The sequence below is a fragment of the Vollenhovia emeryi genome, unplaced genomic scaffold (assembly GCF_000949405.1).
Source record: "Vollenhovia emeryi isolate VEMERY1.0 unplaced genomic scaffold, V.emery_V1.0 DF939266.1, whole genome shotgun sequence".
Lineage (NCBI taxonomy): Eukaryota > Metazoa > Arthropoda > Insecta > Hymenoptera > Formicidae > Vollenhovia > Vollenhovia emeryi.
In genome coordinates this window covers 321,840-341,240 of record NW_011967100.1, presented here as the reverse complement: position 1 = coordinate 341,240, position 19,401 = coordinate 321,840, and the positions used below count along the sequence as shown (strand labels likewise).

At 36.1% G+C, this 19,401-nt stretch overlaps 2 protein-coding genes across 2 annotated transcripts in view; one reads left to right on the top strand and one right to left on the bottom strand.

Annotated features, from left to right (window-relative positions):
* The window catches only part of LOC105559519 (acyl-CoA Delta(11) desaturase-like), a 5,344-nt gene extending 3,410 nt beyond the window's left edge, over nt 1–1,934 (top strand). Inside the window, exons 4-6 of the mRNA XM_012007873.1 lie at nt 677–882; nt 1,032–1,214; nt 1,338–1,934. Of these exons, the coding sequence (XP_011863263.1) occupies nt 677–882; nt 1,032–1,214; nt 1,338–1,701 (753 nt within the window). The 3' untranslated portion in view covers nt 1,702–1,934. The remainder of the gene's footprint in view (nt 1–676; nt 883–1,031; nt 1,215–1,337) is intronic.
* A 10,325-nt stretch (nt 1,935–12,259) lies between these two features.
* The window catches only part of LOC105559522, a 167,070-nt gene continuing 159,928 nt past the window's right edge, over nt 12,260–19,401 (bottom strand). Inside the window, exon 5 of the mRNA XM_012007879.1 lies at nt 12,260–12,722. Coding sequence (XP_011863269.1) covers nt 12,703–12,722 — 20 coding nt within the window. The 3' untranslated portion in view covers nt 12,260–12,702. The remainder of the gene's footprint in view (nt 12,723–19,401) is intronic.

Genomic DNA, 19,401 nt, shown 5'->3' with positions numbered 1-19,401 from the left:
TTAAGAGGATCCCGTAGCGGGTCTGTTTTACCAACAGAATACCATTTTCGTAATTCTAACCTATCGTCGTATTCAATTCATGGAATCAAAAATGCTTGCGTACAATTACAGTATATGCATTGATGATCCGGGGAAACTCCAATTTGATACCAAAAATGAGTAAAAATTACAAAATTCATATATCGATCACATATAACCTCAAAGACGCGAACTGTCACTCCGTCATACTTGTGCTTCGTATGAAAGTTCTACAACTTGTACTCACATGAAACTGAGTTTCCCCGGATTCGATGACATGTAGAATTACTGTGAAACCCTCTAAATTGGGATTAGACGTTTAAAATAAGAGTATAGCTAGAATTAAACTTTCATGTTTATGTATGGGTGTGATGTATCGTAGTAGTGTGTCCGTGTGCTCATGTATATACGAAAATGGTAATTCTGTCGGTAATACATAGATGTCGGTAGACCCGCTACGGGATCCTCTTAAGAAAAGTAACAATCATTATTACAAATTTAGAATTATTATCTCATAATTTAAAGTAACGTCGCAAATGCATTTTAAAACATATTACTCTAAAAATATAAAGAGAGATTTATTCAAATGTACTCTACAAAAAGACTTCTGGAAGAAAGTGCAAATGCAATTATTATTTAATGTACATACGTTTTGCAGAATCCCATGTACGAATGGGTGAGAGATCACCGAGTGCACCATAGATATACGGATACGGATGCGGATCCGCATAATTCGAAGAGAGGCTTCTTCTTCTCGCACATGGGCTGGCTGATGGTCCGCAAGCATCCGGACGTTATTAGTAAAGGACCCACGATCGATATGAGTGATGTCGAGGTGGATCCCATCGTCAGGTGGCAACGCAAGTATGATAGTTTATCATTGACAAAGGCATTATTTCTACAAATCAGTTGGTAAAGTTTCACAAAGAATATCTTTCTTTCTTAAAGGACATTCTCTCTTAAAGGAAGATTATCTGGTTTAATCGAAATAAATCTCTACGCTTATGTTACAGGTTGTACATCGTCCTGATGCCTCTTTTATGCTTTGTGATTCCCACGTGGGTACCGATTTACTTTTGGAACGAGAGACCCATGTACGCATGGTACGCCGCCATTTTTAAATACGTATTGAGTCTGCACGGAACTTGGCTGGTAAATTCCGCGGCCCACATTTGGGGCATGAAACCGTACGACGTGTGAGTATCGTCGAAGATTTGTTGATCGTTGAAGATTTGAGTATTGTCGTTCACCCTATTTCAAATCGTAAATTTACGGAAATGGAAGTTGATAAGAAAAACGTGTTCGTGTTTTTGTCGCAGCACCATTAGTGCCACTAACAGCTATGGTGTCAGTTACCTAGCTTTCGGCGAGGGCTGGCACAATTACCATCACGTGTTCCCATGGGATTACAAGACCAGCGAATTAAACAACTATGGCTCAAACATCACCTGTGCTTTCATCGACTTTTTCGCCTGGCTCGGCTGGGCGTACGATCTGAAGACCGCGAAACACGACATAATAATGAAACGTGCAACCCGAACAGGCGACGGTTCGACATATGAGCAAACGGGTGATAATGACGAACATTATCATACGCAAGGGGAGAATATATGGGGATGGGACGACGTCAATATGTCACTCGAGGATAAGCAGGCAGCTAATATCCTCAATAAAATCGATTAGACCCCGAGATTCAGTTCCCCAAAATATTTTACGTGTCAAGTCGGTGTTACATAAAATGCATCATCCAACAGACGTTGGGTATAGGATTATGCCGTTATACATTACGTGAAGATTGTGAGATATCGTAATCACATTTTACGAATGTTTAATACTTACGGGATTGTGCCAGTTGCGTACGTTTCTCACAAGTGACATTCAGCCATCACATTTGCCGCTTGCATTGCACACGGCCATCTTGTTAAAAATTAAAAAATATAACCATGTGTATTTCACATATAGTATAGATTAATAACAGGTATAATCTTTATTAAAATTTTCAATTTTTGACCGTGTTTGATGCAAACGTCTAATGTAGTGGCCAACTTATTACCTGTCGGAGACGTTATAGATATTGTATGTGTTGGATATGTATATGGTACAAAGTTCTGTTATGCATTATTGAATGGCGATTTAATCACTCAAAAGACAGTGACGTTTAATGGCGTAAATTAATATTTATTGTATAATATTATTTACTATATTATTATAATTGCATTATATTATAATATTTTAAAGAGAGGAACGATATAACAATTATGTGCATTGTTATATTGTTTCTTTCTTTAAATATAATATTATACAATAAATATTAAAATTGACGCCATTAAACGTCACTAAATCGCCATCCAACAATGCGCAACAGAACTTTGTGTCATATCCAACACATATACTATATTATAATATCAAATCGCTGTCTAAATCGCAAGTTCGATCGCTTTACAACAAGGGGACGGAAATTTTTAAAGCGTGACGGCGATTTTTCGAACCGATCAAATTTCAGGATTGTTTGATCAGAAACGTTTTAAATCTGGAATTTATGATCACGAAATACGCGTGTTATACCGTCTCTCACGCAAGATAAATCTGTCAGGAAACATTCAGCCTAGTTAGGGAATAAGAGATTCCGCGAATTTGTGGAATGATCAATCGACGATCTGTGTTGGCGTATCGTACGATCAATTACGTACCTACGAATAAAATTTTATTCGTGGTCTTCTAAATGACTGTTTATGTATTTGGAATTTTCGCACTTACATCGAAACTGTTTCGGTGTATCTCAAGGTCCATGATAATAATTATAACGTGACAGGGCGCGAATCGTTATCGACTTCTAGTTGTTATAATGTAGTCAAGCAGTCAATTTAATAAATTGTACATATTATTATTAATAAAAAATCAATATTTATCGCGAAAATCAATGGGACGATAGGAGATTTGTACATGAAAAGTGATTTAGTTTTAAATGATTACACTGTTTGACAAATTTTATGGATTTTAATGCACGTTGAAAACGAATCTTAACATAAAAATGATGTAGTACGTTGGGATTTGGAAAAAAGTGAAATTAAATATGCCAAAAGTATGATGATTTAGTCATTTCCAAAATAATATTTTTAAAGGTTGAAACTATAAATATTATGAGTATTAAAAAACAGTAAGTCTTAGCTAAAAATCAAGTAAAACATCAAACCTACAAAAGACACGTATTGTTTTACGCGTTCAAAGAAATTTTACAGAAGTTATCCACCTGGAGAAATTGTAAGAGAGTAAAACCTTTGCTTTTTAAGACGTAAATGATGAATCTCAAAATATTACATTTACTTTTTTCGTAAAACTCAGTTTACATAAGTTTTTTGCAAAAACTACTAAATTCACTTGTAATTAGCTTAACTAATGTTTTCAGAGATGCTTACAAATTAGACACTTGAATATTATATTAAAAATAAAAAAATTACTATTTTTAATCTATTAGTTTACGCTGTAAAACTAACATCAAATTTGTAATTAATATTCCAAACAATATTTTTTAAGTTGACTCATGCGAAAACGATCAAAAGTAGTAAAATTTGAAATTTAAGTATGTCGTAATTGTAAATTTCATCTTTCAGTATGCGAAATTTCAGACCCAGTCGTTGATGAAATGAAAGAAGGAAAAAATATTAAAACTGTACTTTTTAACATCCCAGTAAACACCAAGTAACAGTTACATAACATCAATATTATAATTTCCTACTCAACAAGATAAAACTAATATAACACCCAAGACATTATAATAGTGATGTTATGTAACTGTTACTTGGTGTTTACTTGGATGATAAAAAATACATTCTTAACATTTTTTCCTTCTTTTATTTCATCAACGAATTCAGGTCTGACAATTGATATTCACTGGAATAGGGGTTATGGATCGATCACTCGCAGAAACATTTTGAGGGTTAATATTATTTTATAGAAAATGTAGATCTTAACAAAATACGAGATAAACATAATAAATTACACAAGGATTCAAATGCGCTATTAAATATATGAGGTCACCGACTTCTGCAAGCAAATACTTTATTAGTAAAGTCAAAAAATACAACGTATTTTTAAATATGTTTTTAAATGTACATGTATAACCTAGTATCAATTTGATCAGTAATGCATTAAGTGATATTTTTTTATGAAAAAAGTAAATAAATTTACAAAAATCAAAGGGGCCCCAAAGCACCCATACTAATCGCTCCTTCGTGCAGGAGTCACCTTAATCTCAAGTTTGAAATATAGGTTTCAAATTTGAGATTATTTTTGCAATATTCTATAATGCAAGTTTTAAATTAAAATCGACTAAAACTAAGATTTTTACTATCTTACAATTTCTACATGATAGTTTCTTTTAAATTTCTTTGAACTCGTAAAACACTATGTGTTCTGCGTAGCTTTTTAGTACTAAATTTGAATTTTCGCTCGATTTTCTGCTGCCTACAGTTTAAATGCATTGCTTAAAAAATGACTAAAATCGGACTTTTTGGCATAACTTCATTTACATAATTTCACTTTTCTCAAAATTCTGATGTGTCACGCCATTTTTACAACCAGATTCGTTTTCAGGGTGCAAAAATCCTTCGGAAATTATATATTTCATTTAGGTTCATGATAAATCTCTTTTTGTTTCAACAGTGTTATTGATCACTCGTAGATAACAGAACTGTATTAGAACTGATAACAGAACTCATATTAGTATCGTCGTTGCAAGTGGCCGTAATGAATTCAAGTTCGATCTCGCAACCGCGAATAACAATTTTGCAAAGCGAATATATGAAAGCATTAATCGGTCGCTTTCAACGATGATGCTGATATGAGCTACAGTTCTGTCATCTATGAATGTCAATAATTATTAGAAGTAAATCAATTTTCATATACAAATCTCCTATCGTCCCAATGATTTTTGCAACAAATATTGATTTTCGGTATAATAGTAATATGTAATATCTAAAATTTCTTAAATGGACTCTCTCCACTTTATAACACATTACAATGGTATTATAATAACAGTATTAAAAGTCGATAACGATTCACGCTTTATCTTATTATAATGATCGCCAAATGGACCTCGAGATACCGAAACAGTTTCGCGATAAATCTAAATACATAATCTATACAATATATACTATACTAATACAAATCTAAATACATAAACAGTCATTTAGAAGACCACGAATAAAATTTGATTCTTGAGCACGTAATGTTTAAGCACGTAAGACTAAGTACGCGATGCGCGATGAATAATAAAAGTCTACATTATTTTATTATAGCGACTTGTTCGACTTTGTCAAATAATCTTCTCAATCGCAGTAAAGGATTTTTTAAACTTTGCTCCGCGTTATGCTTTCTACATAACAGTTTTTGCTCTCTTTTATTATATTTTCAACAAAACTCTGTGAATCTGTATCGTTCTAAATACCGATCGTACTGACTTGCATACTATACCCACAGAAGAAAATTTCCGGAACCAATGCTATTACACTTCAATGTATCATAAAATAGGATCGATATAGCGCCAATTATATTTATTATAGAGAAAGAAATATTTTAATCTTAAATGAAAAATTCGAAAATCTAGAATAAAATGATAATATGTGTCGTCTTTTATCGAATATCGTGGTGCCAACTTCGTGCCTTGTAAGACGGGGGGGGAAATTATCCTAAACGCCAGAATATATAAACTTACATTTATATAAGTTACTCTTGTCTCAATATAGTAAGTCAATCTTTTTTAATCCGATAGAGGAGAATGAGAATTATTGATTTTATTTTGATATTGTCTTATTTTCATGCTAAATGAGGTTGTGAGAAAATGCGCCAAGAATATGTTTTGTAGTCTCAGTAACAGGAATCCTTTCTGACGGTACATATCAATCGTAGTAGAGAACTTTACATTATCACAGTAGATGTAAATAGAATCAAAGTACATATATCAGTGTATATAATTCACGTGATTCTATTTATATCTACTGTGATAATTTAAAGTACTTTACTACGATCGATATATAGCGTTTTGTTGAAAATAAATATAATAAAAGAGAGGAAAAACGGTTGTGTAGAAAGCATAAGGCAGAGCAAAGTTTAAAAAATCCTTTACTATGATTGAGAATATTACTTGACAAATTCGTCAATTATAACTATTCAAAAGCGAGATCCCTACGAAAGGCCACAATTTTTCTATTTTAAGTACACATTTCAAGAAAGTAATATAACCGGCACTTCCGTTACGAATTGGTTTTCTTTTTTAGGTACTCGGTAATCGTTAAATTTAAGAACGTCGTTTGTAGGAAATGATATGGTTAATATGGTTAATATGGTTAATATATGTGGGGGAAATTATATGGCTAATACAGTTAATATATATATGAAAATTAAGACGTTGAAATGAATGACACTTCGTCATAGTTACGTTCTTGTACCACACGCCTAGACTTTGCTAAAACAATATTGACATAAAAAAATATACATGTGAGGTCCCTTATGGCAATATGGTCACGCTAAGGTTTGGAAAAATCCCCATGTATACTATTTTATGGAATTTTCAAACTTTGTTTGTGGGATAATATTTTTTGGGCCTTTGTAATTAAGAAAAAAAAACATTAGACAATACGTTCAATTCGAACTACAAAGGAATTGCTTATTTCTAAAAGTATGCATTTTGGCCATATTAAAAGTATATGAAAGTAATAAGGCCACCTTTTCTTGCCCGTTTTAAATTGAATTCTTTAACTATTAATCAATAATTAAGGCAAATTTTAATTAGAGTTAATTACAAAGTTTTATAGTAAAAAATAATTTTACTCGAAAACTTAAGATACCAAAATAACTTTTAAAGAGCAAACAACTAATATTTTATTATTAGCCTTAAGGTTTTTAATATAATTACACATTTGAACAAATAACTTTTTAAAAATAAAAACCCATAATTATTACCAGTATCGTCAACATTATCGCTAATATAACCATCCATGGCCCTATTAGCAATAATTTTGACCAAGATAAACCATTTTATTGTCGTGTTTTTATTTTTAAAAAGTTATTTGTTGAAAAGTGGGCGCAATTATACTAAGGATATTGTTTAATGTGCTGATTCTAGTAGCGATGTCGAAATTTTGTTTACTGTAACCAGTAATCTACTTTTAAGAACATTTTTAAGAAATTGCATAGGTTGGTAACGCATTAAGGATATTATCAACCTATGCAATTTCTTAAAAATGTTCTTACAATTAGGTTACTGGTTAAAGTAAACTAAATTTCGACATTGGCTACTAGAACAAGTATATTAAACAACTGCATATTGAGCAATATAAAATTGCATATTAAGCAATTATGCAACTAATATTGTTTGTTAATCAACGTGAGAATAAAAGCGAACTTAACAAAGTGAAATAAAAAGCGTCTTTCGTCAAACGCATAACCTTTGAAAAAGAAGAGCGTCACGCGGTAGTGTAGAACGGAATGGTTTCAAACGTCCTAAAAACATGTAAGGAAGAACATCTTGACACCATCGAATTTTTTCCGTGCAAACTATATTCTGTATAGCTAAATGGGCATGTTATCAACTTGGTTATATTATCACTAAGGAGCCTATATATGGTATAGTGGAAATATTAAAATATATATAGAGTGAACATTAAATTACAAATATATTCCTCCTTATCCCCAAATTCATTCCCTTTTAAAAAAAGGGACTGCGGACCAGTAAAGTGTTTGATATACTCGTAACGTATACCATAATAATCCTATTTTATTTTGACATTCCAAAGTGACATTCTATGTGAAGATTTTCACCCGTGGTGCTGTATGAAATTCAGAGTGTACATACTTGCAAAATTAGCCAAAAAAAATATATATACAGGGTGATTCAAAACAACCACTTGTCTTTAAAATGTCGTATTTCTGATTGACTTTCGAGACGATTTTCCCTTTACCAAAATTTTCTCCAAAGCTTAGTTTCCGAATTATGAAGGGAAATAGTTGACGAATGACGGGCCGAGTACAAGAGGCAGACAGGGGCGACGCGTGGCGCGACTCATTGTGTGCGCTTACGCGGGGCGCTCAGCTGATCGCTACACACAATACATAATACACACACACGCGACACTTTCTCTACCTCTCTCTCCCTTATCTCTATTATTCGCTTACTATTTGTTTTTATAATTAAAAATCTAAGCCTCGGAGACAATTTTGGAAAAAGAGAGAAAGTCTCAGAATTGAATCAAGAATACGATGACTTTGTGCTGTTGTAGCTTCGTGTGCAAGACAAATTGTCACCAGTAGTTATTGTAACTTCCACGAATTTTACGTAGATATCGAATTACGTTTCCACTTGGACACTGAGAGTCAATAGCTAAATTAATTAAAAGTTTTTCTTTTATAAACTATTACGTATACGTTTTGCACATTTTTCACTCATTTGAGATTAATAAAATGAGACGTGTACAAATGACTATCAGTCATCACCAAATAATTATTCGGTGGCTAAAAATTACTCGAAAAGAGAAGCACACACGATATACAGCACGTTATTAACATACAATACGTATTTACTCGGCGACAGTAAGCTGTCAATGCCAGACTTAAATATAGACAGTAAGCAGTTGATTTGTGATTATGATTGTACTACATTGCACTGCACCCAACTGCACTGTCGAACATAAGCGTGGGATTGGTTGAGGCCTAAGAATTGAGAATGTCGCAATTTGAGAAACATAAAAACGTATCCTATATCCTATGATGGTCGTTTAAAGATAAGTTATAATAAATAATATCCCAGTGAGAAGTCATTCGTTGATCGATGTGGAAACGATGTCAATTCTACGAATCGTTTCTCGCTGGAATTTTATCACCGATTAAAAATCAATCATAAACTGAAAGAAAAATTAATTCGGTAAAGCGTTTCGATTCCTCTCTTAACGTTTCCTTGCATTTCTACAAACGAGAGATGTTCCATGTTAGAAAATATTGGTCGCCCTAAACAGCGCCAATTACTATCAAGCACCCTAAAAAGGGCGAATTGTTTTTGGTCCCTCTAAAAAGAGTAGATTAGTTTTGGTCGTTCTGAAAAGAGCAAAGAGTGAGAACAAGATCGGCCCTATTTGTTTCGTATTCGATTTTGGTCACAAAGTCAGTACCAAACGAAAGGTCTCGTAAAGATGATCGCAGATAGGTCAGTCTCAGAGTGTACCTATTTAACGTTCCAGAGATATCGGGCTCCAAAAATTCCAAAGTCAATAGAAAGCCACAAGAATGGAGCTACCTTTCCGAACAAAAAGACATTTCTTCTATCACTGACATGTTCAGAATGGTACTGAATCGTTTTACCAACATGATCAACAACCAGGTACCAAAGGCTCTTGGCCAAGTGGATGCACTGTTTCTTGGATCCGAGTTGGAGTCGACTAAAAGGTTTCCCAATGGTCGATGCTAATGACATCGTCCTGCATTTTCTATGAACCCAAGTAAGTTTTAGGTGTCCCGAAAAGAACAGGATACGAAGATTATTGATGCAAGCATCGATCGTTTCACCTAATTTATACGATTGTCGCAGGAGGTCGTATCCCCCGCCTCTCTGCGACGAATAGAAACACCGCATGACACAGCACCACGCGCCACGCAACACGCGGTGCCCCTATTCGTCGCAGAGAGGCGGGGGATACGACCTCCCGCGACAATCGTATAAATTAGGTGAAACGATCGACGCTTGCATCAATAATCTTCCGATTATTAGAAGCGACGGAACGAGATGGCAAGATATACAAACAAAGAATATTACGACATGTTAATGGCACTTGGGGAATGCCGTGGGGAGCATTACGTTGCTGCAAGAAGATACGTCGAATTATATCCAAACCGTGCGAGACATCCGACGGCCACTGTTATACTTAGAGCAGCTCAAAGATTGTACGAAACTGGCAATATCTTCCCGAACACGCATGAGACCGGAAGAAATCGTGCCGCAAGAAATGTACGCAATACGGAAACGGTTCTTCGTGCCTTCGAGGAAGAACCCGAAACTAGCATTCGGGTTGTTGCTCGAGAGCATGATTTATCGTATTCAACTGTACAGAGGATACTTCGAGAAGAAAAGCTGCACGCATATCATCACACTCGCGTGCAACATTTGCGACCAGAAGATTATCCTCTGAGAAGAACATTCTGCGAGAATTTTCTGAGAAGAGCAGCACGAGATCCTGAATTTCCATCTCGTGTGATATTTAGCGATGAATCGCTGTTTACGCGAGAAGGAATATTTAATATGCACAATATGCATTCGTGGTGCGATGAAAATCCCAATGTTACACGAACCAGAAACTTCCAGATTCGTTGGAGGCTAAATGTCTGGGCTGGAATCATGGGAACTGAAATACTAGGCCCAATTATTCTCCCAGACGTTTTGACCGCCGCAACATACAAGGAATTTTTAAGAGACAATCTGCCTGAATTTTTAGAAGAAGTACCGTTATTGCAGAGAAACAATATTGTATTTCAGCAAGACGGTGCTGGACCACACAACGCCAAAATCATAACAAATTATTTGAACGAGCAGTTTCCTGAACGCTGGATGGGTCGGTATGGCCCGATACGGTGGCCTGCAAGATCCCCGGATCTCAATCCGTTGGATTTCTTTTTTTGGGGACATTGCAAGGAAACATTGTACAAAACGCTTCCTGAAGATTTGGAGGAGCTAGAAACAAGATTGCGGTATGCCGTTTGGTCCATCGAAAACAATACAATGGAGAATGTCCAAAAAAATTTATTGAGACGCATGAAAGCATGCGTTAGGATGAATGGAGGTCATTTTGAGCACATATTATAAAACTCTTTCGAGACATCCAAATAAATTTGCTCTTTTCAGAGCAGCCGAAATTAATCTACTCTCAGAGCAATCAAAAGCAACTCGCCCTTTTTAGGGTGCTTGAAAGTAATCCGCCCTTCTCAGGGCGACCAATGTTTTCTAACATGGAACATCTTTCGTTTGTAGAAATGTAAGGAAAAGTTAAGAGAGGAATCGAAACGCTTTAAGGAATTAATTATTCTTTCAATTTATGACAGATTTTTTAATCAGTGATAAAGTATTAAGTATTTTAGAAACACTTATTCTAACTAATTTTAGAACAACTATTATATGATATTGTAGGATACGTTTTTATGATTCCCAAATTGTCATGTTCTAAATTCTTAGGCCTTAACTAATTCCACGCTTATGTTCGATAGTGCAGTTGGGTACAGTGCAATGTAGTACAATCATAATCACAAATCGACCACTTACTGTCTATATTTAAGTCTGGCATTGACAGCTTACTGTCGCCGAGTAAATACGTATTGTATGTTAATAACGTGCTGTACATCGTGTGTTCTTCTCTTTTCGAGTAATTTTTAGCCACCGAATAATTATTTGGTGATGATTGATAGTCATTTGTACACGTCTCATTTTATTAATCTCAAGTGAGTGAAACGAAAAATGTGCAAAACGTAATAGTTTATAAAAGAAAAAACTTTCAATTAATTTAGCTATGGACTCTCAGTGTCTAAGTGGAAACGTAATTCGATACCTACGTAAAATTCGTGGAAGTTACAATAACTACTGGTGACAATTTGTCTTGCACACGAAGCTACAACAACACAAAGTCATCGTATTCTTGATTCAATTCTGAGACTTTCTCTCTTTTTCCAAAATTGTCTCCGAGGCTTAGATTTTTAATTATAAAAACAAATAGTAAACGAATGATAGAGATAAGGGAGAGAGAGGGAGAGAAAGTGTCGCGTGTGTGTGTAGTATGTATTGTGTGTAGCGATCAGCTGAGCGCCCCGCGTAAGCGCACACAATGAGTCGCGCCGCGCGTCGCCCCTGTCTGCCTCTTGTACTCGGCCCGTCATTCGTCAACTATTTCCCTTCATAATTCGGAAACTAAGCTTTGGAGAAAATTTTGGTAAAGAAAAAATCGTCTCGGAATTCAATCAGGAATACGACATTTTAAGGGCAAGTGGTTGTTTTGAATCACCCTGTATATACATATATGTATATACACACACATATACGAGAGGCGATGGCGGCCATTTTTACCCGGTTGCATGACCAAACTGTAGCATCTTTTAAAAATCACCTTAACTTTATGTTTATCGAAGACTTTTATTTTCATTATTTTTAAATTCCAGATTCTTTAATAAATTATATTCAGAAAAAAACAAACAATAATATTAATTATAAATACTTAACTTTATTAATTATAAATACCGAAAGAAAAATATATTTTATTGTCACTTTTATTATTACAATTGCAATACGAAACTGCAGACCTATAATGTATCTTTACAATTGTGTTAAAAAATTCGAGAAAAAGTAATTTTCCTTTTCAATTATAATGTAAAAAGATATAAATATTTTTTGCAAACACGTATAAAAGGGAGCTTTTTAAAACCCATTTGTCTGTTCTCAAAAGATGGGACAGACATTCCTTTTTCTAAAGAAGTAGGCAATGCTACCTATTCAAGCTGTAGTCCAAAGGTCGGCCAAGTCCTTCAGGGCCTTCATCAAATTTTTAATTTTCCTGCGGCTCTTACTTCGCCGTCATGGCTCTTGTCACGACGTGTATCTACGCTCACCTTCATCAAAACGGCCTCTCTAAGATCAGCTCGAGCAGGTCGCAAACGCTGCTAAATATCCCCAGTACAAACTAAAATCATACAGTCGTCAAGAAACTTTCTAGTTAATTTGAACTTTGTGTACACGGATAAAAAATGTTATTGAATTGAAAAAATGAAGTTGCTTAAATTAAACGTTAACGTCTGCCACAAGCATAAGTGATTCACTCAATTTGCTATAAATTTTAATTTTCAGCATTGAACTAAATAACCACTCATCAATAAGAAATTACAGAATTGCATTGTAACATACAAAGCGTAACTATCGACTATAGTACAGAATTAATGTAAATGTTTATCGCCGTGACGTTGATAATGTAGTTAGTAATAATTCAATCAATTTGAACTTTCAAATAGTCGCGCCTTTGTAAATAAGTATCGTAGATAATATCGTAGATAATAACCATAAAGTTACGCCTGGCTTTGCGAACTGTGTGACAAAAGAAATATCTTCTTATGTGTATACAATCGGAACGTACACTTAGATGCCACATATTGACCGCGTTCCGAAAGGAAACGAAACTGAGGACAAGCAAAGTGGGGAAACGGTATAAGCATTTTAAATGAGAAGGTTCGCATTCGCAGCTTTTGTGCCACACAAGCTGTTATATCGTTGCTGCATTGTATTTCATCGTGAGCATTGTATCTGCTAATCAACGACGCGACAGCCGGCGTGGTGTTTGTCGGCACCGGCGACAATGACGAAGCTTCCATGACACAGCTCCCTCATAGTTTAGTTTCCAATGTGCAAACGAGGAAACTCAAAAGCCTCTTCCTCTGTCGCCAAGCAGACAGCAGTCGATTAATAAAATTCACCTGATGTCCGTAATGAATAGTCGGGAGCGTTCGATGCGGGGTTCATTGCGAACAAATGCGATTGTGGCATCGGTAATGCAGTTTTATAACGTAGCAAAATTCTAATTCTTTAAAGCAACCGGAGCAGCACCATTTCCTCCCATTCATCCGATACATCAAAATATTGGCCAGTTTGCAATACGTTAAAATATTCTGTTCGGGCAATAAAAATAATCAGGTCGTTTCTTGTGCAACGCAAGTTTCCAATGATGAAATTTCTTCTTACATCGAAGTCTCCTGTCTTCTCACTTTGTACTTTTCTATTCAAACTCATTGTTTTTTGTCTGACATATTAAACTTTTAACTTAAGTCCTTCTTTAAGTTCTCTCTCTTCAGTTGCGGAAAGAAATTGCATACGACCTCATAATCGTCAACCATGGGATATTTTGTTCAGAAAAATCAGATATTATAATAGGTAATTAATAAAATGGAATGGATTTAGAGTGAGAGGGAGGGGGAGAGGTAAAAGAAGAAAGAAAGAAATATCGAGAGGAGATCGAGAAGATTTATTCTCCTCACCGAAAGGTTTGGATAGATTCATGAACTCTATCGATCGCTGGGCTAAGAAGAAAGAGCATAAAATATCCTCTCGCTACGCACATTGGCAAAGAACCCGTGCTCTGCCTGCAAAATTGTGCAAATTCTGTGTTTGAGAATTAAGACTACAAAATTCAATTTTGTCATTTTTCTTTCACGTCATTCTACGTGTCACTAATGCATCCCCAAGACAAAGCAGAGTCGTTACGTGGCGCATAGGCGCTTACATAATACGCAGTTCTCTTAGCAGTTTCACTGCCACGTGAAAAATAATAGAGGAGAGTCCCCGTGTACGAGATACCAAATTCACTTTTTGTAATTGCCGGAAATCTATAGGCACAATTAAAAAATTAAATAGCTCGTTATGAAGGGAATTTAATAAGCTACAAGATGCCGAGAAGTAGAATTCAATTCAATAATTCTTTTTGAAAATTAGAAAAATATGAAAAAATGAGCTTTACTCGAAATCTGAAAAGTGTGCTCGTAATATGAGATACCCTTGAGAAATTGCTAATGAAGTGCAAAATACATAAGTGTTACAATTAGAAGTTTATTTAACGTTACGAATGACAAATATAATGAAACAATATTGCAATTAGAAGTTCATTAGATGTTTGTGAAGTACAAATATAATAAAAAAAAAGCTTAAATATTTTTAATCTGATAATAAATCACGGAAGTTTTTTTTTGTTTACGTTCTCGTTTTGCAGATGGTGTTGCTTGAAATGTTTTTTATTTTCACTAATACAAGGCAATGTGTGTAACTCGTGTAATTAATGATTGATAGGCATCGATAAATGATGAGTAGGAATTGGCTAAAATTTAGCTCAACTCATACAAGCCGCAAGCGAATAAAATCCGAATAAAATCTTGCTTATCAAATCTAATCTCCCCACATTCTCTTTCGAATATTCGCTAAATCAGCCTGTCCGTGGCCACTTGTTCGCTTTTCCTTCGTTCCTACCAATGTTTTCTAGTATTATCGGCATTCCTCGCGTCCAGAATACGGCCATCCAAGATGCATGCGCCGTGTTACATGAAGCAATACTTTACAGTTCGCCCTCAGCCCTGACCCTTGGGCCAACATAAAGCACGGCTTACGTAGTCGCAATTTCAAACTTTCGTGGAACAATCGGGTCGATGAAGGGCACTCGCGACGACGAACTCTACTGACGAGCATAGCAAGACAAAAGTTCGAAACATTTTCGACGAGCCTCGCGTTAAAAAATCGATGAAGTTCACGAACGCTCAAGAAGACACTTTTGCGGATGTAAAAAATCTTACCCAAGAGTAATGGAAAATAAATTGTGGCAATAAAAAGAAGAAACTTCGAAAGTCCCTCAAGGTAATCTGAAATGACAAAGATAAGGGTGACTCGCGATTTTTCTTAAAGAGCGATTATGTTCGCTCGATCATATTCAAAACATAGATAAAAAATATAATAAAAGAGATACAAGAGGAATCGTTTGTCCCAAAGGCAATTATACGACACTTGCTAATTAATTCAAAACGAGAAGGAAAGAAAATATTAGCAGAGAAGCATAAGTGAAACGAGAAAATGGAGACATACGCGGAATCGACATGTACCCTCTGCAAATGGCAGCGAAACGGAATTCGACGTAAAGGACCACGCGCAATCCCACGGTTGATTAGACAAATTTTACAAGTTTTCCAGATATTGCAGAATTGCAATATCGCGGAAGTAAAGTCCACCGATGGGCAGTGACTGCCGTCTTCGCGATTCTCGTTATCATTGTCCTACTAAGAGAAGATTTCCGTCCTTCGACGGAACCGATAGTTGTAGTAATGACAAGAAGTTATTGCTATCGCTCGAGGGATGTACTGGTAAAACTTGAGTGCCAGACAGTTTCGAGTTGCCAATCGAACGAGCCTGTCAGTCGCTTCGAAAAATTTAATTCAGAATCATCCTCATCCACCTCCCCATTCTGGTCGGTCGAAAATCTCATTTTTGGATACGCGGCTGGAGTGGCTGGAACCTTCAATTCGAATCGAGACACTTTTCCTCGCCGCCGCATCGCGTAACGATTTGTGCCGTCTACCTTTTTTTCCGTTCAATGTCTTCGATCTGTCTTCTCGATTCGAGTCATCAATACTGCCCGCTGTAATCAATAGTTTGCGAAAATTGCCAATAACGTAATTGAAGAGAAATATAGACTCGGACAAAAGAAGCTGTGATAATAGATTGTGGATATAAAGACAACTTGCTGTCATGTATTTATATTGTATATACAGTACAGTTACCTTTGATTCAACGAAATTTATTTTGGAGATAGTTTCTCCGATAAATTTGAAATAAATCTTCTTGTCGAAAACGTATTACTTTTCGGAAAAGCCGAAGAATAATACAAAGTTATTTTACGCTATAAATAAAAGCATCGTAAGATACGTTTGCAAGAATGTAAATAGTAAATAACGGAACTTTGTTGTTTGGATTAATTTTAGCGCGACTTCATTTCAACATAAACTTCAGCCGGCGCTTACCTCTTAAGGAACTTGATGTTGAAAATTGAGAAGTTGTGGAAAATAACCTCCCTCGACAATTTCGCTAGGAGAAAATTGATTCTAACAATAAGTTCGTTAAAGAATTAAAAGTTTCGAAAATATTTTGCAATAGATCGAAAGTTAACAGTGTATGCATCATGTGACGCACATATAAAGCGAGGGATATCAGTCCACCATCAATTTCTCATATTTTAAATTGAATCACGTAACATATATTTTTCTTTTATGTCGGTTTGCTATTTTCTTTCCATCTAAATTATAGATATGTACCATTAGTTCGATTGCTAGACAGGGGAAAAACTTTATCGACCGCATAGTTTTGCATTTTCTTTTTGTTTCTCCTTCCCTTCTTGTTACATTCTTTGCTTTAATCAGCGTGCTTTCAACTTCAATTGATATAAATTGCTAAATATTAATGTAGTAGCGTCGCATCGTTTTTCTTGACTTCGTCTTCCATCCGCCAAAATAATTACTACGACTCGTTATATTATAAATTTATTTGAATTATTCGCTGGCTTTTTAAAAATAAATCCATTAAATACACTCCTGCAAACAGACTGCGGGTTTTCCTTTCTTTCTCAACCACCCGCGCAAATTTCATTACTTGCGTTACATTGTTAAAAATTATGTATATAGAACGGTATATTCGTAGCTTTTCATTCTGCGCTCTCATTCTACCATTTCTTGTCGTGATTTTTTTCTTTGTAATTTTTATAGTCCATTTATATAATTGTTAGTTTTTTATATACTTTTTTTATATCTAATTATGCGAGTGTTTTTTTTATTATCTTGCTGTCACATTGTCGAGTATCCAGCTCATTAATACAACCAACAATTCCGCAACTGTTCTATTACAGATTATCTCAGTCAAACGAATCAGTTAATTTTATATCAATAGCATTGTAGTATTACCTAAATCGTCATACTTTCTTAAGTATCTCGCGTGGTCTTCGATCCGACGGATATCCGTTTGAAACATTCATTTTCAACCGTTGCCGCGCAACGGTGTCTCATCTAATATTGCTGGATGCGTCGTTGCATCCGGATGCAGTTGAAATCCACAACTACGTGACCGCGGTGCGACGGCACGAAAGCGCTTCCGAAGTTCGGACTCCAACAGCGGACTTTTGCAGAGCGGAATCCCCCGTATATGCTCCACTTTATGGATGGCATTCGCCTGTATCTTCGTAAATCTCATTTTCTAAAATACGGCATTGCTCCTCATGCACGTTTCTGACGGATCCTACGGTTCCCACAACGATTATCTCGAGTTGCACCGTGAAGTGGGATTCGTTGACTTGCTCCCAACTCTCCTTATAGTTTCTCCACGACAAGCCTTTCGAATACGGAGAAACACGTTAAATCACGCAATTATGAAGAAGCTCCGTTCTACGTTCGCGGCACAATTCCGCTTAATTGAGCAAACGTTCCGTCGGACATTCTGTATATCCCCCTTTCTAATATAAACCATTGTCCCGGCGATGGGACGGAAGAGAATGTCACAGGGACGGATATAATTCGGGAACGAATCCCCGATACGTGCCGCCTCTCCGTTCTTCGACATGTCGTGGCAATTTCCGCTTCGTCGTCTTCGACGTCCTCTCGCTCCTCTCGCAGACGGAAGAGAGCTGGAGAGGAATTCACCCGGAGAGTCGCGCGTGTGATCCACATAAGAAATTCTTAATAGGAATTAATTTATCCAGAAAAATTGAGTGATTAATGCGTTTTACGCTCTGCTTCGCCGACAAATTGCTTTCGAAATCAATATCAACGTATACGGGACACTTACAGTAATAAGAAGCTATTATTATTTTTACTTTATATTATGTGTGAATAGCATACATAGAGGAGAGACCCGTATTATGAGGTAGGCCACCAATATAAGATAGCGGGGTTCCTGCTAAACACATAAGCGCCATCAGTTGGTTCCACCATGAACTTATTGCTCTTGGGGCAAAAGCTTTAGTGAAAAATTCATTGTTCGGCATTGCGGCACATTGCTCAAATTTATCACTAATTTACATTACGTAAACTCATTTAAATTGTCGAGAAATAAATCGTCGTGAAAGGTCAGGAACAGCGCTGTCCCGTTAAGTATTTTATAAACCCACTAGAATTATACAAGCGCAACAATTGTTATAACACACAAAAAAAAGAAATTGTTTAAAGCAGAGAGAGCGAACGTAGGCGAGCTAACGTGCCAAGGGTCCATTCTTCGAAATCTCATGGCAATCTCCGCCTCATTGTTTTCGACGTCTCGGTGCGGAACGAGAGTCGGAAACGAACGGAGAGAAAGAAGGGAACGGCTGAAAGAACGCGAAAAACCACGTCTGGACACGGATGTATGCCCACGATATTCCGCGCACGCTCCCACGAAAAATTGACAATCAGGAATTTGTTAACTCGCGACGGAGGCACGTCTCTTGTAAAAAGCACTTCTCCCCGTAGAAATCGACTGATTCCACTCCGTTTACTTCCGTGTGCGCGATGCTCGTCTATTTATATCCTCTGCAGCTTTGATACACTACCGCACAATTAATGCCTGGCCGCCTGAAGTCGCACGCGGATCGAGGTACGTTTGAAAAGCGTGCGACTTTCTAACACTTCTATAAACTATTGCTTGGCAATCATTTTTGTGTGAGATAAAATAACTAAAAAAAAAACATTTACATAAAACATTCTTGTTTCAAAATCAAGGGTATTAATTAGAACTGTATATGCGACACCTCTTTCATAAATATAGGGGAACCCGGGGCATAACGGAACGGCGGGGCATAATGGGATATGATCTATAAC